The sequence below is a fragment of the Furipterus horrens genome, unplaced genomic scaffold, assembly GCF_987537825.1.
Source record: "Furipterus horrens unplaced genomic scaffold, mFurHor1.1.pri manual_scaffold_10, whole genome shotgun sequence".
NCBI lineage: Eukaryota > Metazoa > Chordata > Mammalia > Chiroptera > Furipteridae > Furipterus > Furipterus horrens.
In genome coordinates, this window is record NW_028327180.1 from 15,524,136 (window position 1) to 15,550,136 (window position 26,001).

At 38.8% G+C, this 26,001-nt stretch overlaps 1 protein-coding gene across 1 annotated transcript; it reads right to left on the bottom strand.

Annotated features, from left to right (window-relative positions):
• Positions 1–809: 809 nt before the first annotated feature.
• Positions 810–25,658, bottom strand: PRMT9 (protein arginine methyltransferase 9). The gene is made up of 12 exons (XM_090288893.1): positions 25,273–25,658; positions 22,744–22,892; positions 19,794–20,030; positions 19,125–19,292; positions 16,799–16,901; positions 15,623–15,729; positions 8,577–8,769; positions 6,777–6,960; positions 4,408–5,125; positions 2,776–2,929; positions 1,500–1,622; positions 810–1,196 (listed from the first exon to the last, which is right to left on the bottom strand). Exons 1-12 carry the CDS (start codon positions 25,459–25,461, stop codon positions 981–983), a joined length of 2,541 nt encoding a protein of 846 aa, XP_090145019.1. The 5' UTR covers positions 25,462–25,658; the 3' UTR covers positions 810–980.
• Positions 25,659–26,001: the final 343 nt, after the last annotated feature.

Here is a 26,001-nt window from a genome sequence, read left to right on the forward strand (position 1 = left end):
AAACCCTTGCTTTATATATTTATAAACACACATATATGTGTATGTATATATATGTACACACACACATATGTACTAGTTCATAGTAATGACTTTACTGTGTCCACTATTACAAACTAAACATTTCTATTGGAAGTAAAGCTGGGTAGTGTATTAGAGGTAAGGAGAATGGGCATTGTAGAAAGAAGGTTCATCTTACTCTATTTGTGGCTTACTTACAAAGAGCACATAGTATATACAAGACATACTCTTATTAATCTAATTCAAGTCTTTAAAAATTGGACTAATTATTACATATTTCTTACTATGCATCCAAATAAAAACTTAGAAAAATACTGGTTTAGGTTTAATTGTCTCTTGAACTTATCAACATTTTCATTTTTCTTTGTTAGAGCAGACCAGGAAAAACGCGTCTTCCTTAAATTTTCTTCCTTTCCTAACTCTTAATTGCATTTAGCTTATAACTTGAATTCCCAAAACACAAAACCTGAGAAGGTGTTTCAGAAGTACACCCAGTATTTAAAAGAAACAAGCTTGCAATTTACAGGTAACCAACTTTTTGATATTTCCAATTACAAGTTTGGATTTAAGGAAAAAAGCCAAGAAAATTCAAAATTAAAAGTTTTGCTTTACTGACACATGATAACGAAGATGACTCATAATCGTTTATAGCTTTCGCACGTAGACCAAAATGTTTAGTAAAACTTAATCTGCAGTGAGTACAACTACATAATAAAGACTGTCCTAATGGGAACAACTAGTGACAGCCTTTTTCAGAAAGGAAGTGTGCCACAAATATTTCTGTAATAATGCTACTTGATAATTTAGTATCTTTTAAATACGTTTTATTAAGGTCAGTTTTTAAAAATATGTGACCAATACAAGGAATTGAAAGTCTCCCCCTCTCCCTTGACGTATGATAACAGTTGTACCACTCAGACCAGAAAAATCGTTGGAACGGCGTGTGGTCGGGAAACCGCGCCTCAGTGCTGCACTGTGACGCTGACACTGCTTTTGTGGTGCTGGACCTCGAGCACCAGCTCCTCCCCCATCTCCACCGGGATGGGATGATCCAGAACCACTGCGGCTTGTTTCCAGTGGGAGGCTCCACTGGAAGTATCCAATCTAATCTCGTCATCAAGGTACATCTGATACCAAAAGGGAATGGCAGTCACTTGACCAGATTTACAAATGTGTACCTAGAAGAATTAAGAAATCATGAAAATTTCATCAGAACAAATAAGACTTGAATAAGTCAGTCAGTCTTTGTCATTTTTGTCCTTTTTAGATCCATATTTCATAAATATATTTACCCAATTCATATTAATAGCAACTTATTTTATTCACTAATATTTACTTACCCAAGCCCATTTTTGCATATTGTTCATAAAAGAACATTTAAATCTTCAAAGAAAGTGCCTAAACCAATTTTATGTACATAAAGTATTACCTAGGTTACCATAATTATTCTGAATAAGACAACAGTAATTATTTTACATTACCTTTACTTGTCTGGTTGAGGTGTTCAAATAGGGAGTCATTAAATCCAGTCTTAGGAGTTCCACTGGCTTGCTTAAAGGTATACAGGGCAATGAGGACAGGTCCAAAAATGCACGGATAGGTACCTACAGAAAGCATACATCTTTTACTTCTCAATTCTTCCTGTGACCAAGGCTCACCAACTGATTGTTTTGTACTTGGCTCCCTATGATATACAGTAGTCCCTCTATTATCAAGGTTCACTTATCGCGTCCTCACTGTATAGCAAGATTTTTTAAAATACTATATTTAATTATTTATTGCAGATTTTTCGCTATATCATGGGATTTTGCAGTACTGTAAATACTAAAATAAATGTAAGGTTCCTACTTTGCGGATTTTCACCTGTCGCAGGGGGGTCTACAATGTAATGCCCACGATAAGTGAGGGAATACTGTAAGCCAAATTCAACCAAACAATTTAATCGTGAATTTTGTTTGAAAAACAGGTTTTAAGGCAGTGATTCTCAACTTTCGCTACAGATTAAAATCACCTAGGGAGGTTTGAAAACGTCTGGCTGTTCGGGCCACACATCCCTGATCTGGAGCTGGGACCCAGTTATCAGTAATTCTGAAAGTGCAGTCATGCGCTTAACTGGGGGGGAGACGTTCTGAGAAATGAATCACTAGGTGCGTTTGTTGCGCGAACACCGCGGAGTGCACTTACACAGACCTCGAGGGTGCAGCCCACTCCTGTGACTGCGTGTGCTGTGCTTCCTGACTGGCGCACGGTACCTTTACACCAGCATCACCACAACGACACGAGCATTGTGCTGTCTGTGACACTGCCACGGCGATGACATCACTAGGCAACAGATATTTTTCAGCTCCACGACCATCTTACGGGACCACCGCTGGGTATGTGCTACTTGACTGGGACAGCATTATGGGGCACATGACAAAACAGTCACAGCTGAGAACCAACCGCTATAAAGGGTCCCAACACTTTAGCCTCCTCATTTGAAATGAAATGTTTAAAGAATGCCTTCCTGTCTGAATAAAATATTGGAGAGCAACGGTTCATGGTGACACAGAGGGCACATTACATCAGCCCCCGCCTGGACATCCACAAAGGCATCTGACCTTTCCTACGTGGATTTTTTTCCATAATAAGTACCTTTGCTTTAGGAAACATTACTATCCTAACCCAACTAAGCAGTGACTGTATAAAACTACAGGGAAAGGGAAGGTAGACTGTGGGTAACAGCCACCTGGTTGTCTTTGTCTTCTAGACACTTACCTGAAACTGGTTAATAAAAGGTGCTATATTTAATCCAAGAGTCCGTGATGTCCCTTGAACAGCATTCTCTTCTACCAGTGTCTGGGATTCCACAAGCAACCCAAACATCAGCACATACTGTGGAAAGATCTTGCCTCCGGACTGTAGTAAACACCTAGAGAAGGAAAAATGTTTTAAGAGGCATCTTGATGCTCTACAATACCAACAACTTAATCATGATGAGTAAAGGGTTAGCGAAATCCTTTCTCCTAAAATTATCTTGGATTTATCTTCTCTTTCCCTGGAAATCCCATAGGTTGAAAGTTAGCTGTGTTATCAGCAACACAGCTATGATAAAAAATGGTTTAAATATTAATAGGTAGATTGCATCTAGACTGAGAGAACTATGAACAAACTGTAAGAGCCTAATGAGAAGCCACACTACCTTTGCGCTTCCCTGGGAATGGGACACTATGCCCATGGGATGTTAGTTCCTATATGAAATTTAGGGCTCTTAGCCAAGGCAGCTCCCACACGCACATATATAGTCTGTTTCTTTCCACTTGAAAATCATGTGGAAGATGTGAGGGGTGGAGGACACTTTAAGGTACTTTAAACTACATAATTATTTTCATTTGACATATTTACAATTAACATTAAATCCCTCAATTTACTAAATAGTCTGGTTTCAACCTGAACTTCCAGATTGGTGAGAAAGAAGCAATAATGAATGTATTACTGGGAGAGCAGGGGAAATTTTAATATAGACTATTAAATAATAGCATTTTATCAATGCTAAGTTTCTTGAGTGTGCTCATTTTGTGTTACGTTAGAGGACAGCCTTTGTTCTAAGGAGGCACATGTGTATTGTTAAAATAAGGGTCAGAATATATGAAGCTAACAACTATTAAATGGTTCAGCAAACAAAACAGTTTTCTAGTGTTCACTGTTACTATCTTGTTATTTTTCTTTCATTTGAAATTCTGAAACGTTTCCAAATAAAAAGCTGATGGAAACAGTTTACCATAGGTACACAGATCATTTGATAGGCACAGAATTAGCAAGTTACAGATGATTCCTAAATGCAATGGCATCAAACTGCTTGAAACACGTCATGCTGCTAAAGCAGGATAATCTTTCTTCACGAAATGTAAGCATATCATATAAATTGTAATAAGTCCTATATATACATTAGCCTAAAAATTGACTCCACCCTGACAGTAATGCTATTCTCATTTTTTGTTATTCCTTTCCTATTAACTTTTTAACACTTTAAGTAAAGTCTGGCAGAAATTTAATCTCCATAATTGGTAAAATTACAACCTCTTAACAAAATTATACAGTTCTTACCTAAATTCTTACCAATACCATTACCAAACCAGTTAAAATTTAAACCCCAAAGAACCACACAAGGGTACCATTCTGTGAAATCAGCAAGCTGAAATTTGAGTGTTCCTTAGTTACCCTGAACATCTTCTATTTTTACAGATCTTTACTTATTTCCCATGTTACATATAGGTAGTTCAATCCCAAAGCATTCTCCCCTTCACATCTACAGCACAAGGGCGTTCTTTAGGGGAAAAAAAATTAGTAACGACAAGGAACATACGAGATCATGACTCATAAAAACCAACAGTTACATTTTTGTTTTACCTGGATATTGCAGCTTTTTCCATTATTTCCTGCTGAATGAGCCCAGATGGCTCGATGACATCCAATATAATTATACTCCACAACTTGTCGGATTTTGGCCTTTGCAACACAGCAGATTCGTCTTCCACATGTCTCAACCAGAACTCGAGTGTTTCTTTAGGAAAGTGATTGGCTTCAGATATGAGGTCCAGAGCGAGACGATGCTGGTCCTTCTCCACGGAACTGTAAGGTTTGACCTGCCCAAGTGTGCCAGCGATTACAGGCAGAATGGAGAAGCCTTCAGACACATCGAGCACATACAGAGGCTCAGAGGCCCTGTGCTCAAAGGGACTCTGTCCACGCCCACCGCTCCTCTCACTGTCCTGGCAGCGCATCTCCACGGCCGGACACAGTGTCTCTGGGGTCAGTGACGACAGCACTTTCTTCATTGCCATTTTAAAGGCTTCGTGATATGGAATGTCATTAAGCAAGGCAATTTCTGTGGATTCCAGTACACATGTCTGCTCCACAGCATCTGGTTTACTGGTCTGAAGGTTAGCCAGGGCACTACAGAGTTCAGCCTCATTTCCTAAAGACAACAAGTCTTCATTCTTGGTAAAACTTTTTCCAACATCCATTCCAGGTTCCGAACTGAAGACACTGATATTCTGGATTCTTAAGTAACAGTCTTGACAAGACACTTCCATCATCACAAGGTCCCTAGGCTTTACCCAGTGGTCTTCATAAAAAAGAAAGAAAAAAGTTGTAATTGATGAATACAAGTGTTTATAAGACTTATGTTCATATAAAACATCAGTCCTTCCATTCCACCACCCCTCCCCATTTTTAAAATTGCAACAGGAAGGATTATATCTATTAACTTATTAGAATTAAGTTGATTAATCTATTAATTTCCTACAAAAAAATTTTTAAAAGCTAGGAAAATCTCTCCAACTTTACATAGGGAAAAACTGAAGTTTGAAGATTCAATTAACAACCTAGTACAGAGATTCCAGAGCTACATTATTGGACCCTAAAAAAAAATCAATATTTAGTGCTTTTCCCCTATAATCATTAGGTATCTTTTCACATCCCCAAACTGGGGTTTGGAGAAAGGACCACAGGGAACTCTCAATCTTCTTTGGTCATGAAGCCAACAGTAATAAGAAGATATTCAGGAGTTAATACCAAACCTCACTTTAACTTAACGGGACATTATTCTTTTCTCTAACAGTAATTTCTAAAAGAACAAAGTAGTAGTCAAAAGAACCTTGTCAGCAGTATCTCGTAACTGAAAAGGCTTGCGTACTTTAGAATTAGAAAATGTAAGGAAAGACTCAGTCCTACAATAGACTATATCATGTTCTTTTCTATTAGCTTTCACACTTGATAAAACTTTAAAATGTGACCATATAATCAGAATCCTTTATCAGCACTAAAGTCAGTTGAAAATATAAGTTGTTTTTCTTCTGTTTAAACATTTAAAACGTCCTTTCCCTAAAGACTGAAAAAAGGACCAGTTGTCTAAGTTACTATAAGGGGCTTAAATTAACACAGATAGAAAACGTCACTTATTAAGTGTCCATCTAACTATGGCAGGCATTTTACATCCATTATCTCTAATAATGGTCACATTTTCACACATCACAAAACAAAAGCTCTGAGGAATAACCAGCAAGGCCATCAGGGAGTCAGAAGGTGGCAGAGCCGACATCTGAACCCAAGCCCACCTGACTGACTCCAGAACCACTGTACATGACGTAAGGCCTGTGCCAAATGTGAACCTTGATTAGGAGAAACAGAAACCGCGCTTTAAAAAAGGTAGAATTTTTCTATGTAATGCAATTGCTGTGAAATAAATGTATTGAAACTCGTCCAATTGCTGTTAAAAAAATTTCTATACAAAAAAATACCTTCAATACAGAACTTCCCTAGAGAAGTCTATGGATTCATGGACTCTCTAAAACTGCAAAATTTTGCACTTATATGAGTGTGCATTTCTATGACCTGGGGCCCCACAGATGCCACCAGATCCTGTAATCGGTAAGAACTCCTGCATTGAAAATAGTATTTTCCACTATGTTCCATTAAAAATGGACTAGCATTTCTCTTATCTACTGGGAACAAGAGTAATCTGAGCTGAATAAATGATTTAATGGTAGACATTTTTGAGTGGTATGCAGCAGAGTTGTGTTTGAGTCTGTCTTCTCAACTGCACATATTATTTAAAGCTGTTTTTAAAATAGAAAAAGAAAATGCTCAAAAATGTAATCAGTCTCCCTTGACTAGAAACTTCACAATTCAAAGTACATTTTTTGACAATGACTCCAGTGATTTGGAGGATTAAAGCAACAAGTCTAAGAAAACAAAACAATTAGGCAAGACAATACCTGCAAGGTCATGGACAGGGTAGACAGCCTGTTCCCAACATGTCTCCTCACTAGGACTTGTGCATAAACTGTGTTCGTCATCAAGCTGGAGTACGAACCAAACCACGACAGCATCTAGTATGCCTTCTTTAATCACAGGAGCACCAATTTTATCAGGTTTTCTAGTTGCAAGACTTTTTAGTTCCTACAAAAATGTAAAGGGATTTTATACATTTAATATGTACATGCCCCAGCAGCATATCACTTTGCATTTCTGCCAGTTCTCAGTCCTGCCGGTGCCCTTGGCGGGGACGGGGTGCCAGTATCTTGACACACCTGTAACTGCTTAAGGCCCCCGGACGGGAAGCTGCGATACATCGTAACGGAATTCCATGCAGCTCTTAAACACAAGGAAGCAGGTACATATTACTGACACAGAAAGAAGTCCATGATATACAGGGTGAGGAAAAACATAGGTTTACAGGTGTGAGTACACGAAACACAGCTTTCTGTTGTATTATTTATTATTGTATTATTTTCCACATGCACAACGTAAATCTACTTTTGCCCCACCCTGTATGTTGAATGAAGGCAGTGAGTGGCAAAGCAATAGGGATTGTTTTATTAAAAAGTGTGTGTGTGTGTGTGTGTGTGTGTATAGAATAGAAAAGCAAGTCTGAAACGATGCACTTGAAACTGATGACCTAGGAAAAAAGGGCCTAGGTTTAAAAAGAAAGATTTTTTTTTTCTTTCTCCTTTCCATTCTTCTGTATTACTTGAAAGTATTAAACAGGCAGCTATTACTTTCAAAATTAAAGCCCTAGTAAAAGGTATTTTTTTACTGTGGCAAAGAAAAATTAAAGTAAGAAAAGCTTAAACTAAGAAAAGGGTCTCCATGGGATACTCCGCAGCTGTAATCGTGGTGTCCTCTGTTGGAACGTGTTATCAGAAGAGAAACATTCTTAAAGCCCAGCCTTGGCAAGCACTGCCAACGCATTCATTTAGCTCCACACCACCTCAAGGAAAAGGCAGTGGCAGTCAACAGGGGAAACCTTTGGTTAAACTATAAAAATCTTAGGCTAAAATGACTCTCACAAAGGCTTCTCTCCCCAGGTAGGTTTTGTCTAAAAACACATGTACTTGAACATTTAACCTGAAAGGGCTTTAGAGAAAGATTTTATGTAACTTTTCTCGATTTCTTTGGGCACTTTTCTTTGTCCGTCACTTCCTTCCACCGCTCAGCAGTACACACAGATACACTAAGTGATCGGCTTGTCCTGGTTTGCCCACGACTGTCCCACGTCTCAGGAACCTCTCAGTCCTGGGCAAACTGACATGGTTGGTCCCCCTAAGAACCACACAACACAGAGATGTGGGTTACTATTCATTTCGAGGAACTGACTGTTAGTTTGAAATGGCAGCGTGACACTAAGAAAAGTCGGAGACATCTAGGTTGGAACTCCTGCCCCTGCATTCACTTGCTGTGATTTGGGGGAAATTCATGTAAACTACAGTTCCTTCATCTGTATAGCACATGGATAAGTATAACTCTACTGCAACACTGTTTTCAGAGAGACGTAAGAACACACGGGAAAACACCTGGCAGTTGATACATTCTCAACAAATCGTAGAACTTTTTTCTCTTATTTAAAGTGAGTAATCACAGGAGGGAATTGTAGTTACCATTTAATCATTTTCTTTACATATATAAGTGGAATCCATGCAAACTCATAAAATAAGACTGTTCTACATGTTATTTTAAACAACAGATGAAGTTTAGTGCTCAAAATGTATTTTTTTTTACCTGAACTTTTTTTTTACCTGAAGATTGTTGAAATCTACTGTCATAATTTCAAAGCACTCTGTCAAAGCCAAGTACCCTCCAGGAACTCGACTCATCTTTTCAGTTGTATAAGGTTCAACTGTTTCTTCGGAATCTACAGAAGAATAAGCTGGGCTCTGAAATTTCACATTTGTTGGCAGACAGATCCCAGCAATGTCCTTAACACCCACCCTGTGAGAGAGGAAATAAGGGGGATGGGAGGAAGATGGGGTTCCTTTTTAGAATCAGGCAGCAGCATCTAATATTGAATCTAGCAAAAATAAACACAAAAATGAAATAAAATGTCAGAGACGGTTTTCTTAAACACAATTAACGACAAATAGACCTGCATTAAAATTAAAAACTTTTGCACATCAAAAATACCTAGGGAGTAAAAAGGCAAGCTGCTGAGTAGAAAATATTTGTAATACATCTATTCAACAAAGGGCTCATATCCAAAATATTTTAATTCCTAAAAATTAATAAAAGAAAAACAAAAATTGGCAAAAGACTTAAGATGCTTCCCAGAAGAGCATATCCAAATGGCCAGTAAGCATATGAAAAGCTATTCAGATTTAGTAGCCATCAGGGAAATGAAGTTAAATCCATACTACACAACCACCAAAGGGGGGGGAAACAGTCGACACCAAGCGCTGGTGAGAATACAGTCTCATACACTATTGGTAGCAATATAAAATCAGTAAGACCACTTGGGAAGACTTTCAGTGTCTAATCAAGCTGAACATATCCATTCCAGATTCACTCAGTATAGAAACCTCAAGGTGTCTGACATTTCCACCACTAGGAATATGGCCCACAGAAATTAATACACACCATCACCACATGAATGTTAAAGGATGCTGTTCTATTTCCAATGCCCAAAAAACTGGGTATAACCTAAATGTTCATCAACAGTAAAACGGACAAATCCCTTGTGGGGTAGTCACACAATGGCAAACTATACATAGCAATGAGAATGCACAAACTATACACAAGAACATGGATGTGCTGGACAACAGAAAAAGCACACAAAAAATACCATATGATTCCATCTGTACGAAATTCAAAATACGCAAAACAATCGATGGTGTTAGGAATCAGAATAATGGCTAACTCGGGTGATGGAGGGGGAGTCTAGAGTTATGTTATAGGAAGAAATCTCAGCAAGGTACAACCTAGCTTTTCTGGTGGACAATTCAGCAATACGTTTCTATAGCCTAAAAATGTACATATCCTTCAACTCAGCAGTTTTATTATTAAGGAAGTTATCCCAAGAAAATAATAAAGACAGGTCCACAAGGACTAAGCACAAAGATATTTACCACTGTTCTTAAAAGAAGAGAAGTGAAAAGCAAACTTAAAATTCTGAACTCTGAGAACTACACTAGGAAACTGATTTTAAAAATACATAAAGCGAGAGATCCAAAATGGCGGAGGAGTAAGTGGAAGCTACACTAACCTCCTCCCAGGACCAGTCTGGATTTACAACTTAATTTTGGAGAAATCATCTGGAATAACCAACGGAACACTAGCTGGAAAGAAGTCTTATAACCACGGAGAGACAGAAAAGGCCGCTACATCACAACGTGACCGGTAGGGAGTGCGGAGACGCGGAAGGGCTGGCTGGGCTCCCACGGGTGGCAGCTGAAGGGGCTGAGAAACAGCTCAGCAGCCGGGGATTCCCCCTGAGAAGGGCAGGGTCTAAACCCCCAGCTGGGCTTCCCAGCCTACAGCGACAGAGTGGAAAGTAAAATAGTATCAGCTGTGAAAAACGAAAAGCCACAGGCTTTCTTGCTAGCCGGAGAGAAACAGCAGGAGAAAAAGAGCTCTTAAGTGGATCACATACGAAAATATTTTGGCCACCACTTACCCTGGGCTCAAGCAGAGGGAAGGCAGAGAGGACTGGAGACACTTGGGGAGAATTTGGCACGGTGGCTTTGAGGGGAGAACTGGAGGAGCAGCTGACTGGGTCCCAGTGCTGACTCATCCCCAGTACTGCGGGTAGACCATTCCCCTCCAAGTGGCGTCAGCCTGAGGGGAAGCAAAAGCCCTGCCTACAGGAATTAAGCTGCCACACCCACAGTCCTTAAGCCTGACAGCTAATCACAGATTGAATAGATTAACAATCAAAGAAGACAGACAACAGCAGTAGATCCCTGGAAGTCTCCAACAGGCTGCCTAGGGCCAGACTGGTACATGATCTGACGCCACCAGAGGCAGATCCAGGAAGTGCAGATCATTCCAAGAAGCACCAACAAACAATAGGAGTCAAAAAAATGGGGAGACAGAGAAACAACCTCCCATCAAAAGGAAAGGTAGAATCCCCAGAAAGAGTGCTAAATGAAATAGAGGGGAGCGAACTATCAGATATGGAATTCAAAACATGGATTATGGAGAAGCTGAATGAGCTCAGCGGAAACTTCAAAGAACTCCAGAAAAACTACAAGGAACTCACAGAAAATTACGTGAGCATGAAAAAGGACATAGAAGCTATCAATAAGAGCCAGGAGGAAATGAAAAATACGATCTCTGAATTGAAGAACACAGTAGAAGGAATTAAAAGCAGGCTAGAGGAAGCAGAAGATCGGATCAGCGAGCTGGAGGACAACCTACACAAAAACTCCCAGACAATGCAACAAAATGAAAAAAGACTGAACAAGACTGAAGAGGTTCTAAGACAGCTGCAGGACAACATGAAACGTAATAATATCCGTATCATAGGAATTCCAGAAGGAGAAGAAGAAGAGCAAGGGATAGAAAACCTCTTTGAAAAACTAATGACAGAAAACTTTCCTAACATGACGAGAGAAAGAGTCACGCAAGTCCAGGAAGCACAGAGGGTCCCAATGAAGATGAACCCCAACAGGCCCACCTCAAGACACATCATAATTAAAATGGCAACATTCAAAGACAAAGAGAGGATCCTAAAAGCAGCAAGAGAAAAACAACTAATAACATACAAGGGTACTCCAATAAGGCTATCATCAGATTTCTCAGCAGAAACACTACAAGCCAGAAGGGAATGGCAAAAAGTATTCCAAGCAATGAAAAACAAAGGCCTACAACCTAGAATACTATACCCAGCAAAGCTCTCATTCAAAATGGAGGGTGAAATAAGGAGCTTCCAAGACAAAAGAAGGCTAAAAGAATACATCTCCACCAAACCAGCAATGCAAGAGATGCTAAAAGGTCTGCTCTAAGAAGATAAAGAAACAGAGAGAGACAGAGAAGAACATGAGTACAAAGGGGAAAAATGACAATAAATAAGTACTTATCGGTAATAACCTTAAATGTAAATGGATTCGCCAATGACATCTCAGACAAGGGATTGATCTCCAAAATATATAAAGAACTCATACGACTCAACACCAAGAAGACAGACAACCCAATTAAAAAATGGGCAAAGGACCTGAACAAACACTTCTCCAAAGAAGACATACGGAGGGCCCATAGACATATGAAAATATGCTCAACATCACTAGCCATCAGAGAGATGCAAATAAAAACCACAATGAGATACCACCTCACACCAGTCAGAATGGCCATAATCAACAAATCAACAAACAACTTGTGCTGGAGAGGATGCGGAGAAACGGGAACCCTGGTGCATTGCTGGTGGGAATGCAGACTGGTGCAGCCACTATGGAAAACAGTTTGGAATTTCCTCAAAAAACTAAAAATGGAACTGCCTTTTGAACCAGCAATTCCATTACTGGGATTATATCCGAAAAATCCTGAAACACCAATTCAAAAGAACCTATGCACTCCAATGTTCATAGCAGCACTATTTACAATAGCCAAGTGCTGGAAACAACCTAAATGCCCATCTGTAGATGAGTGGATCAAAAAACTGTGGTACATTTACACAATAGAGTTCTATGTAGCAGAAAGAAAGAAGGAACTTCTACCATTTGCAACAACATGGATGGAACTAGAGAGAATTATGCTTAGCGAAATAAGCCAGGCAACGAAAGAAAAATACGTTATGCTGTCACCTATTACAGGAAACTAATGAACAACACAAACAAATGAGCAAAATTGAACCAGAGGTATGTAAACAAGGAGTAGACTAACAGTAACAAGGGGGGAGGGGGGAGGGAGAAAAGGGGGTAAGAAGGGGAAGTGTAAAATCAAAGAACATGTATAAATGACCCACAGACATGGGCAACTGAGTGGGGACTGAATGTGGGGGAAGGGAGGGGCAGGATACAGGGAAGCAAGAGGGGAAAAAAAAAAAAAAAAGTGAGACAACTGTAATGGAAAAACAAACAAAAAAATTTTTTTTTAGTGGGGGAAAATGAAAATATGAAGAATGGAAATGCCAGTTCAGTGAATATTAGGACAAAGATTTTCCTTCACGTTGTATATTTTTCTCCCTATTTGATCTCTCCAGAGTTTGGCATTCTAAACAAGTAAGTAATGACTTAAGTTTCTTTGCATAGACCTAATAAGACCAGTTGTTAATAGAGGTTCCTTTTTCTGAACAAGCCTTTGACTGGAATGTCAAGCCTAAAGGAGACATGCTTGGGCTCATGTTGTTACCAAAAAGCCCTAAGGAACTGGGAATGACTTTCAAAGGTAATAAAAGCCCGCGAAATAAAAGGCCTGCTGCCATGGTTGGTTGTGCGGTCCACAGCAATCTCTCCAGGGAAGGAACGAAGGTTGTTTTCCTGAAAGATGGCTAGAAGGGACCTTAAGGCACAATGGAAAACCAGAAAGACTTGGAAAGGACAGGTGTGTACAGGCAAGGATGAATGCCAGGTATGTGGCCCAGCTTCTGTGCACTGAAGAGCAGACTGAGGGCCACCCTAAATGTTCCTTGGGTAAGTTCCAGCAAAACAGAACTAAAGATCATAAGTGATCATTTGCTGCTCTTGTTATGCTTATGCAAATGAACAGGATAAATTAAAAATGGACTTAATGTAGTCCCTTTAAAGACAAGGAGAGTAATCTTAGGGAGAAAAATCAGTATTCAAGGAAAAGCACAATGATCAGTGGCAGACTGTAAAGTAGGGCAGCTAACCGTCTTAAAAGTTTCTTCTCATTTAAAAAATGGTTTCACTTGAAAATTAAACCATATCTGTGATATCACCAAAGAGATTCAAGTTGCAGGCAAGTAGAATGTCAAGTGCCTTGCAACTGTATGTCTTCCCAATAAGACAGTCTTACAGATTTAGAGACTTTTTTGTTGGTTATGTTACATAAATTAACATGTGTTTTCTGTTTTCAAAGTGCATAAGCCTATGACCGCATTACCTGAGTGATTGTACGCATAAGCCTCACTTAATCCTCTTTGCAGCGCTGCCTCCGGAGACTCAACAGTTTGGCTGAACTAAATGGCTGAGTTGGTGAAGAATGGGGTGGTCTGTGGGCTTCACTTTAAAACTGAATTCTCTTTTCTATCCTAATGGCTTGGACAGAAAGGGCCCAGAGGTCTGAGAGGGGGGAAACATAAACTATTTCCCTCAGCCCAAACTAAATAAAATGGGCAAAAGGGTTTTGGACAGGAGAGATGTGCCTAGCACATCTTCCTCCAAAGAAGCCCTTTTTTTTTTTTTTTTTTTTTTTTTTTTTTATCTCCTAATGTGGAACATTGAAAAATTAATCCCTGCCTTTTGCCACCTAGTAGTTATGGATTGAATGATGCTTTTTAACCCTTTTTGCCAAATCTGTTGCCCCCAGAACACAACAAGGATGCCAGCCTGCTAAACCAAGCACGCCGTTGTCCGGAGACAGCCAACTGACCTGGAGTCTGCACAATCCTTCCCCATGTGGGAAGGCCACCCTCCCCTCCACACCCCCACTGTTATTAGGGATTTCTGGACCCAAGGGTAGGTAGGACGACGACCATGTCCAGCTTGAAGCAGCTAGAGGAGCTTGAGACCTTCGCCCATTGTCCTTTACAAGATTACAAAGGGTCTTAATATCTGAGAGGGAGGGATAGTTATTTTTTACGAACCATGGGTATGGACTTGGGGGGGGATGCTGGGGGAGGGAGATACTGGGTGGAGGGGAGTAAAGGGGAAAAAATTGGAACTACTGTAACAACATAATCAATAAAATATACTTTAAAAAAAAAAATACATAAAGCAAATCTATTAACAGAGAGATTCACAAAGAAAAAGCAAACATATTCACTAATACTGTGAAATAAAATTTAATTTATACACAGCCACACATTTACTTACACAGAGCTGATATTCAACCAGTGCATCTAATTCAGCCCATGCGCTGACTAAGGCCGCTATGTATTTGGTCAGTGCACTGTGCCCTGCCCAATCCCTAAAAATTTTTACTTATCATCCTGTAACATGCATAGAAATAAGGAAGAAAATATAACAAAGATGAATAGTAGTTATCTATTGTAGTTATCAGGATGATTTTAATTTTATTCTTTTATTCATCAGTATTTCCTAAAATATGTATATATTTGCTACTACTAAGTTATTGGAGGGAGGAAGGGTTCCTTAAAAAGTCCTAACAAAATATAGATCAATATTTTAGCAAAATAAAAATTCACAAATGTTCAAAAAAATATAACCAAGAAGTGTCTAAAAGTTAAAAAAAAAAAAATTTATCATTACCTGATAAGTAAATCTCAGCAATTCAAGGGTACAAAGATCCTAAAATTTCATTCCCCTAAACCCAAAATCATTGTAATATCAATAAAATTACTATACTAAGAAGAAATGGAAGAAATAAATTAAAACTAAAATTATTTTCATATTGGAAATTTTTACTTCACTTTCATCTAAAATCAGTGAACTTAATATTTTCCTATAAGATTCCATCACACATCAAAAGGATACTAAGTTATATCAAAATTAATTTTCCACTAGAAAATTAAAAGCTGGTTTTAATCCTAGAATCCTTAAGTTCTAAAAAATTCAAAAAGAAAATTAAAACCAGAATAAACATCATGAATTTAAAGGTTAGAAAACTACAAATTCTCTTCCAAACAAATATTCTTTAAATAACCTTTAAAGTATAGTGTACTCCTTAAAATTAGAATTTTTAAATATTTGCTGTTTAAATAATCACTTACCTATGATGTCTTCTTATCTCTGCACATTCTACTGCCATGCCAAATATAACAGCACTTGCTGGTATAACTTTCCCATAATTTTCACAATTACCATTTTCACCTTTGACCTAAAAATACAATAAAAATTAGATTCAGTTACATGTATGCAAAAATGTGTGTATGATGATAAGCTATAAAAATTACTAAGAAAAAAAATTAACAACAGGTAAACATAAACAGGTTAAGAAGTTTTTTCTTTAAAATTTTTTTATTTTCATTTTCTATATGTATGCATTTTTATATATATAAATGTACTGTATGTGTGTAAATATATTTTTTAACAGTACAACGAGGAAGGGAAGGAGAAAGGGGAAGGGGAATTAAAAGGGTATAAGTAGATTAGAGCAAAAACTATGGGATGTGACTAAATGAAAAGCCAAAATCAGCATTACCTACTTGAAAAACAAACTGCTCTTCTTTCAATCTTTAATTATCTATTTTAAATCCAAATCACTTTCCATAAGTAGTGAATTATTATTACATGTTAAAATTGTTATATTCATAATATGCAGTATACAAAGCACTCTACATTTCGTGGGCTCCAGTAAAAGATTTTAATGCAAAATGTAATTGGTAATTATAAAAGTTAATTCTGTCCAATTAGTAGCCTGGGGTCAACCACAACCTTAAAACCATACAAAGAAAGCCCTGGCCAGGTAGCTCAGTCAGTTAGAGCGTCATATGCCAAGGCTGCAGGTTTGATCCCTGGTCAGGGCACATACAAGAATCAACCAATGAGTGCATTAATGAGTGGAACAAATAATCAATGTCTCTCTCTGTGTCTCCCCCCCACCAAAATCAAATCACACACACACACACACACACACACACACACACACACACACACACACGGTTATCACTACACTCTTGATAATCTGCCGTGAGGATTGTGAGACTGGAAGTACTTCCTTTTCTCAGACCTACTCGAGAATTCAATAGTCAGTCCCTTCACAATATAATCTCAATTCCTATGAATTCCTTCCTTGAGAATTTTTTTCCTGAATACCCCATTTGGGCACACAAGTATACATTCCACTGTTATTATATGTTTTTTTATATGGGTGTGCTATGGAGTCAATAAATATCTGTAAAAATAATAAAATCTTAATCCAATTTAAGAATTTCCATGCTGCTTACCTTTGGCCGCAAAAGTAAATGCTCCCATGCATGAATCAAACTCTCCACAATTCCTTCTCCAAATAAACCTGCATCGACAGTTTCTGTTACAACTAGGGACACTCTATAGAATGATTTTTTAAAGACATATGTAAGTAAAATATCATGCTATTTATGTAAAGATGTCACAGCTGAGAGAAAAAAGGAAAAGTATATTATAGGAACAGTCCATATGTAAAATTTCCTAATGCATTTCATTTTTCGTATCTAGTCTTGAATCTTGAAGAACTTGACACTAATGTTCTTCAGGCTCCTCTGTTCTCCACTGACACCTCCTGGCGGGGGTCGGGGGAGGGGGTGGAGCACAGCCTTCACTGGACCCTGCTGCCCCCTCGGAATGTTCTCTCATTGCCTAGAGCCTAAGTGTTCACACCCATTAACGTTACCGGCCTTTCTCCTTCATGCTGACTAACTAGACTTCTTAATCCCCAACACTCGACAGAACAATACTCTGCATCACCAATGATTCCCCTACTTATCAAAACGAATAGTCTTTCTAAGTTTTCATTTCCCTTGATCTACACAAATAACATTTAATGCAGGTGAGAAGTCCGGCCTCTCAAATTCCTTCTCTGCGTTCATTATCTGGGTTTACCTCTTACACGTGATTGTGCCTCTCCTGAGACTTCTCTTGTTTTACTGACTTGAGTTTCCTCTGTTCACTTTTTCTTTCTAGAAAATTTCACTCAGAGACACACCAACATGATTTCTCCCTTCTCTGAACTTCTTTAGCACTTACTGTATCATTCAGTTGTGTAGTGAGAAAATTTTTAAAAAGTTTAATTACTATTCCTTATCTTCCTATCTAGACTGTAAGTGCCTTGAGGACAAAAACAGCTTTGGTATCCCCTAGTGCCTAAACCCAGCATTTTATTTATAACAAGTTTTCAGTACTTATGACTGCATGCATTTACAAAGCGGAAGGTATCAGAAATATCTATTCCAACATCTTCAAGTCTCTAGATTTGCTCAAGGTCAAAATAAGTTTAAAATGGAGTCTGTACTGGAATCCATATCTCCTGATTCAAAGTCAATACATCCTTCCACAACACCATCTATGAGACAAATGTAAATTAAGGTAATTTTGATTCATGCCATGGACTGAATTGTGTACCACCGAAATTCATGTCAAAGTTCTAACCCCCAATGTGACTGTTTTTGGAGAGAGGGTCTTTAGAAGGTAATTAAGGTCAAACAAGACCCTAAAGGTGGAGAGAACTGACAGGACCGGTGTGGAAAGTGGAAGAGACATCAGTGATCTCTCGCTCTCCCCACACACACAGAGAAAGGCCATGTGGGAAACACAGCTGGAAGTCAGCCATTTGCAGGCTAGAAAAAGAACTCTCACTAGAAACCAAGTTTGCCAGCACCCTTGATCATGGACTTCTAGCTTCCCAAACTGAGAAAAGAAATGTCTGTTGTTTAAGCCACATGGTCTGCAGACAAAGACAAATAGGGATACTGTTTATTTCTATAAAATGGGTATAATATATTTCAACAATCTAATAGGACTTGTTTCTATTTCATGAGAACATATGTAGATAGACCATTGAAAAGCATAGGTGTATTATGTAAATATAAATATTATACACATATAATGATTTTTTAAAATCATAGTCCAAATAACAAGAGTATAAAAAGCCCTATTTCAATTATCAACTGAATTTAAATAAGATGAGAAGATAGATTACCCAGGAGAGGTAGTAAAGCATGTGCTACACAGAGAAAACTCTACAAAATGATAGTCTTGGACCAGATGATTTTAAATCCCTTCTAGCCCTAAAATTCCATGACCCTTATGATATGGATCAAAAGCTAGGGCTTATAATACAGTATTCAAAGCATTTGAAAGGGCCCAAGCACTGAAAGCTAAAACTTCCAAAACTTTGAATTTAAGCCAAGGATACTAATATAAAATATAATAAGTCCATCAAGACTGATCTACTCATGTATTATTTTAAAGTAGAGTTTTTAAATAGTTATTGACCACACTGGAGGTATTATTCATTTTTACAACTAGAACGCTAAAATTAACAAAGGCAAAGTAACTGGCTAAATGTCAAGTTCGTTTATTAAGTCTCTCGCCACAAGTTTTTCTCAAGATCTTTAAATATTATCAAGAATCTGACCTTATTATGAAAACCCATCTTATGCTAAACTACCCTGTATCCATAAACTTTGATATGAGGGTTGTAGCACTTTGTTTAGACCAGATTCTAGAAATGTAAATATCTTACTTAAAAAAAAAGTAGATTATAAATACTAAAATTAGTTTACATTATATTACCTTTCAGGAATGTGTTTTGGAATTTCTATGTCAAGCGACTTCATATGTAAGAGTTTGATCCCTGCTTCCATCTTGTTTGCTGCCACTACATCACACGCAAGTTCATACATGGTCTGGGATAACTCACAGGCATACACCGAGTGCGCTCCAGCTCTTTTAGCAAACATACTACGAGGGGAAAAAGTGTGCCATCAGGAAAAGCCAATCCAATGTATTTTCTCAAATGTTAGTGAAATTGTGATACTCAAACATGGGGCTTTCCTTTTATTCTTTAACACAGCCATTATTCATGCCATACTAAAAAATGAACTAATATTCTTGTCAAGAAGGAAGTTATACAATAAATCATGACCTCCACCCAATTAAGAAGACACAATTGGCATGAAGAATGCTCATAGACTTAAATAACTAGATCCAACCAGAATATTAATGTAAAAAAATTCTATTAAAATTCATTATTCAAAATTTCAATAATAACCCTGAATTTTTCTTAGTAGTTAAGTCCAGTTCTTGATAAAGCAAAAGTTATAGAGAAAAATATAATAACAGTTGCATTAATAATCATAACAAGATTATGGGAAATAAATTCCAAGTTAAATATTCCATATTTGGTAAACTCTTTAATTTACATATACATGCAAATGTAATTAAAACAGAAGTACAACAAACCTTAGTATTCCAGTTCCTGCTCCAATGTCCAAAACGCTTTTGGATCCCAAGCAAACTGCCCTTTGGATTGCTGCGTTATAAATCGTATTCCTTTTGGTGTCATTAAGCATGATAAAGTGCCAGCGTTCCACCAACCAATTTGCAACACGATAAAAATTCTCCTTTGCATCACTGAAATCCGGGTTTAGCTTCACTGCTTTATGAAAATACCCGGCTGCTTCATCTCTGAAGCCCATCCTAGAGCAAAAAATGACAGACAAGGTATTCAACTACAAGCTATCAGTTACAGTGCCTTTGGTCATGCCACTCATCTGGCCAGAGAAAGCCTCCCCCGCACCCCAACCCCACTCAACCCAAGTGCCATCTCCTTTGGGAAGCCTTCAGTGAGCACTGCAATCCTTGACCACTTCTTTCATTTCTGAACCCCTGTTATATTTGTGCATTCCAGGACACTAACAAGTGCTTAAGTCAAAATTACTATTGTACTATAGTATACCAGAAGCTCTCAAGCTCATCCTCCATTTAACCAACCTAATAGAACATCAGTGCATTCTAAAAACCATTCCCTCTATAAAGCCTACTAATGCCTACGTCTAGTAGGCCCCTGCTGAAGTATCTAATCATCTCTAGACCAGTACAGTTGTACTGCACGATTAGTATGTAACTCGCACATCAGGTTTCAGCAGCACCCAAACTAGTCCAAACTCTCTTCAACAAGTCAGTTCTGTGAACATATGCTTGAATTTACAGCAATGCCAAACTGCTATTAAATTTCTAAATGCTTCCTCTCAATTTCTGGGTTTATCTGTCATTGATGGGTGGTAGTCTATAAATCAGCACCGCGGTGGTCCACGTGGAAAAGAACTAGCAAAACCCTTTACACTTGTTTCTTCATAAGCAACTTAAAGCATTCTGTAAATTTTACAGGAACTGAATCAGACTATTCATTCTGAGTATGGTTTAGGCAAAAAGGGGAACCACATTCTAATAAAAAGCGAAGTCCTTATGTCAAATGAGAGGCACTCATGTTATTTTTAGGTATCTTGAAGACAGAGCTGTCTTATTCTCATTCTGCAGCTGCCACAGCACAGTGCAATGCGATATACATCAGATGTAATCACTTATTGAGACCAACTGAGCAATGGATATTTTAAAATTTCAAATTATCAGTGACCTGTTCAATCAGTGCCAAGCCTGCATCTAATAACTTCCTCAGTTTGCACATCCCTTAGGTTTGATCCTTAATACTCAGTTTTATTAAACTGCAATGCTAATCTAAAAATAGATGATCCAAAGTGTACCTCATATTGAAACACTCCACATGTGTGCCAATAATATCAACAAACTGTAAGAATGCCTTTTTTCTTTTAACTAGAAAAAAACATTATCTTCCTGATTAGTAATTTAATATTTTTTATATCTGATGACTGGCTAACACAAGGTTGTGAAGACAAGACACTCCAGACACAAATTTCATGTCACAAATAAATGTCAGGAAAGGAAGCTAACATTTACTTTGGAAATCTTATTCCCTGGAACAGTGATTCTTTTGGTGGGGAGTAGGTTACGCACTGTTTTGATGAGAAAAGTAGAATAGAACAAAAGCTAAGAACCACTATCCTAAAGAACAAAGGTACATAAACTGTTTAGCAAAAGCCACATCACACTATCACAAATTCTGAACTGCCAAATGTCTGAATTCAAAATGTTGTAGTTACATCTCCCCAAAGCAAATTCACACCAAGAATTTTTTTCCTCAATGACTAATAATTGCTTAGGCTAATGTCTTACAAAAATAGGTCACCAACAGTTACAACCTGTCAAGTGCAGAGCTCCAATTTTCTGTGAAATTGATTTTATTCTAAAATATGTTTTATAATGTTCTGATCATTACACATGTATAATCTGGAAATATAATGAGAACCTATAAATTAATTCTATTTACACAACTGAAGAAAACTTTGAAGTTAAAATGTAGACTTCTGACTAATTTGAAGAATTATTTCAAACATTTTTTAAACTAAATTTCATTTAAATGGAGAGTGGCTGATAATTTGTAAATGGATTATGTGTATCAGAATCAGGTTAGCTGCCAGTGTGAACAAACAAGCTTCAGTTGACAATCTGTCTTATTTTCCTAGTTTTATACTCTATAACTGGAAACTATCAAATATGTCTCTTAAAGAAGTATTCATTTCACTCCCCAGACACTTCGATTGACTATTGAACTGTGAAGTATTTATATTACTGAGGCTGACTAATAAAGTTTGATAAAGGTATTTCTTATACCTTTTTCACAGAAAGAAAACAAGGCCAGATGAGCAGGGCAGGAATACCAGAGGACATGTGCTAGAACATGTAAAATGATCCTCCTATATAGAATAGGGCATTATAATGGTGTTTCCTAAACAAGAATTCTCCCTTTACTTTGTACAAAGAAGTGAAACCAGATTTACTAAAACAAATCCAAAACAAAAATTTTTGGTTTTGACCAGTTTTCCTAATTATAAAAGTTCTGTGGAGAGTAGACAGAAATCCCGATGGCAAATTTCAGTAAGTTCCCAAGGACAAATCTACAAGTTCCAGGGTGAGGCCCAACAGGACTTCTCTGCCATCCTGTGAACCACAGCTGTGTCCTCTTCAGCAAGGCCTGGCTCTCAGCCTGGTGGGGGGGACTCTTCCTTGATACTCCAGCTCAGCTTTAGGGACAGTGGCTATTATACATTATATGATATAGTATCAAAACTTCTGTTATTACACATTATATCTGCTATTCTTATATTCTTCTGAGTCCTCTTTATATCTTATTAGCCAATCCTTCATTACTCTGATCCTGTTAGTTAATAATTCTTCATATTAAACTTTCCCTGTTCAAATTATTTTACAATTTATCCCTGATCCAGACAGATGCAGAACAATTCTTAACAAGTAACCTGAAATCACTCCACACCTGAAGAGATGCTCCCCCATACTATTGCAAATCACTTCGTCATCAGGAAAGAGTTCCAGGGCTTGCTCATAGCAACCAAGTAAGTCTTGTGTTCTACTGAGGGCATCCAGCTCTTCCGCCCATCTGAAGAGTGTATACTGAAAAGTTTCCTTTCCAAAAGAGAAAACAGCAAATTAGTCAATAACAAAAATGGTGAAAGAATATACAATATAGGTTGAAGATTCCCCAGAGACTAAAACTTAACTATAAGTAAATAATCACCTTAAATTTTATTTAGCTTTAAAAGGCACTGTCTGCTAAACAAATACATAAATGAATAAATTGTACCACCTTTATGTAAATTAGACCGTTTGACCACTCTCTAAACTCTCTTGATTCTTAGCTGCCATTTCACATTCTCCATCTACTTCTTTTTTGGGGTGCCTGTGTTTTGGAAGTTTGTCCTTGGCCTTCTCTTTTCTCGTCCAACCCCAGTGCATCATCTACATGTTGATGGATGTTACATCTATTCAATACCTCTCCAATCATGACCCTCCTCTGAACCTCAGACTCGTAGCACAACTTCCTATCAGTCATCTCAACCAGGCAGTGCTTCCTCAGTCACCTCAAAGTCAGCTCAACTCAAATACTTCCTGAACAATCAGTGTGTGAAGAATAGCATGAACAAAAATCTTGTTCCTATAAAGAAAATTTGAACATACAATTTTGGAAGAATGCAAAATGTTCTGAATGAACCCATCATATTCCTCTCACAAAGGATATAAGGTTAAGGTACCACCTGATGGCAAACCATGAAGTCACTTTATCTCCAATACGATTAATTTCAAACCAGTCTATTCGCTCTCCATTTCTTTAAATCTGTCACCTCCTCTCCATCCCCAGTGTTACAACCACTTGCTGAACAACAGCAATAGCCTCCCACTGTCACGCTCACTCCAACTGCATCTCGCTCCAGACATTCTCCTCCGCGGTAACACAGTGGGGAGTAGAGGGAGTAACCGGAAATAAGACTGAAGAAATAGGTACAGTAGTCCCTCTCTATATCGCAATTCACTTATCGTGGCCACACTGTATCGCGGGATTTAAAAAAATATATTTATTTATCGCAGATTTTTCGCTATATCGTGGGATTTTGCAGTACTGTATACGTATGTTGTTAAAGTTACGTAGGTTTAAGAGTGTAGAATATGTTTAAGAACATAAGTAGTGTTTATAAAAGTGTGGAAAAGGTTACTAAGGGAGTGGGAAAGGTTAATAAGGGACTGGGAACGGTTTATAAGTGTGTGGGAAGGGTTTATAACGCCTTAAAATATATATAAATACTGAAATAAATATAAGGTTCCTACCTCGCGGATTTTCACCTATCGCGGGGGGATCTAGAACGTAATACCCGCAATAAGTGGGGGAATACTGCACTTTGCAAAGGCCCAGGTCAAGAAATGTGGACTTTCTTCTGCAGGAAACAGAGATAGTTACTGAATGCCATGTATTGAAATATGGATTTCAGCTATACTTTTAATATACATTAAATATCTATGAAAAAGGTCTTGTCCCTGTTTTACAGGAGGAAACTAAGGAACAAGAAAAGAGAAAATCATTATTCTACTGCTACCTAGCAAAGCAAACTGTATCTAATCATATCACCTTCTCCTCCTTTAAGCCAGCTGGTCCTGAAATGTACATTAAATTTATGTTAACTACAAATGTGTAGAGGCTACTGAGAGCTACTGAATGGAGGTCAGGGATGCTGCAGTGCACAGGGCCACCGTCCACAACAAAGAATTATTCCATCCAAAACCTCAGTACTACTGAGGCTGAGAAACCCTGAATAAAAGAAAGGAGCTTGAGGCTGAAAGTTGAATGCAAAATTAGTTTCTAAAATAACTTGAAAAAACAACTTTTTCCAAACAGAATTAACTGTCACAAGTAATCCAATAATTGAACCTGAGGAATGCATCATCAGATGAATATTTCAGGCTAATTTCAAAATTTATTCAACTACAGAAACCCACAACATTGCTTCTGCATACAGTAGGGGCAAGTGCAAAGGCCCTGAGGCAGGAACATGCCAGAAATCAGTTTAAAAAGTGGGAGATGATCACCTGAGGCCTCCTGTGCGACCTGGCCTTTGAAACTTGTGGGAGAAGGAAGTTTTGAAATAGAGAAGTGATGTAATCTGACTTGTTTAAAGCTCCCGCTGGCCTTGTTGAGATAAGACGGTGGGAGAAAGCCTAGTAGTGACCTTATTTCAACTGTCAGCAGGAGATGCCTGAGGTTAAAACCAGGGTAGCAAAGGAGAAGGAGGGGAGACGTGATTCCGGGTATTCTGAAGATGGAGCAGACAGGATTTTCTGATGGGCTGGCTGTGGTGCAAACAAAAGGAGTCAAGGTTTACGAGTAGATATTAATGGCAACTCCCAGCCCCCCCCCCCAATTTAGCCCCCGTCTCCCAATTTATTTATGTATTTATTTATGTTTACGAGAAGAACAGAAGATCAGCCGGCAAGTGCCAAGAGGGGCTCTCCTCACCTTCACGTCGTCTTTCAGCTCCGGCGCCACGCTGAGCACCAGGAGGTAGTGGGCGTAGGCGGTGCCGAAGTCCTGGGCACGCATGCAGTGCTCTGCGCTCTGCAAGGACCGCGACACCAGCTCGTCCCGCCCGGCTCCCCGCGCGGCACTCCCGGCAGCTCGGCGGGGCCTGGGCCGCGAGCTCGACATGACAGTCACCACCCTAAGCCTGCGCTTCTGTAACCAAAGGGAAGATGCTCTGATAAACAGAACAAGAAAGCTGCTTCGATGGCTACACGTCCCTACGACTAACTAGCGCGCAAGAACCGAACTAGAAGACCTATCCCTCTGCAGCAGGAGCGCGCGCCCACAGCCACCAGCTGGAAGCCCCGCCCCCTCCCCGACTGGCGGGCCCCGCAGACCACGACGCACAGCTCCGTAACTACTGACGCTGGCCGGCGGCGCACGACATGCAAACGTCAGCGCGCCTGACGTCGCTGCCCGCCCCCTCCCGTGGGCGGAGACGCGCGGGCGGCCATTGCGCGTGCGCCTAGGGGACCGTCCCTAATGGTTTCCTGTAGTCTCGCTCGCTTTTTATTCCTCTGGGCGGAACCAGAGCATTCTCTCCCGGATCTTGGCCGTCAGGACTGTGTGATGGGTGGGTATGAGGAGGGACCGTCAGGCATTTGCGATGATACTTCAGGCCTTTGGATTCTGATGCACCGAGTCTCAAAATGGCAAGACTGAAAA

Coding starts and splice junctions, on each gene's coding strand:
- PRMT9 (XM_090288893.1), bottom strand. CDS start 25,461: ATGTCGAGCTCGCGGCCCAGGCCCCGCCGAGCTGCCGGGAGTGCCGCG. Junction 5,126..6,776: donor CCCTGTCCATGACCTTGCAG/GTATTGTCTTGC, acceptor TTTTTTATGAAG/ACCACTGGGTAAAGCCTAGG. Junction 1,197..1,499: donor CCTCAACCAGACAAGTAAAG/GTAATGTAAAAT, acceptor TAATTCTTCTAG/GTACACATTTGTAAATCTGG.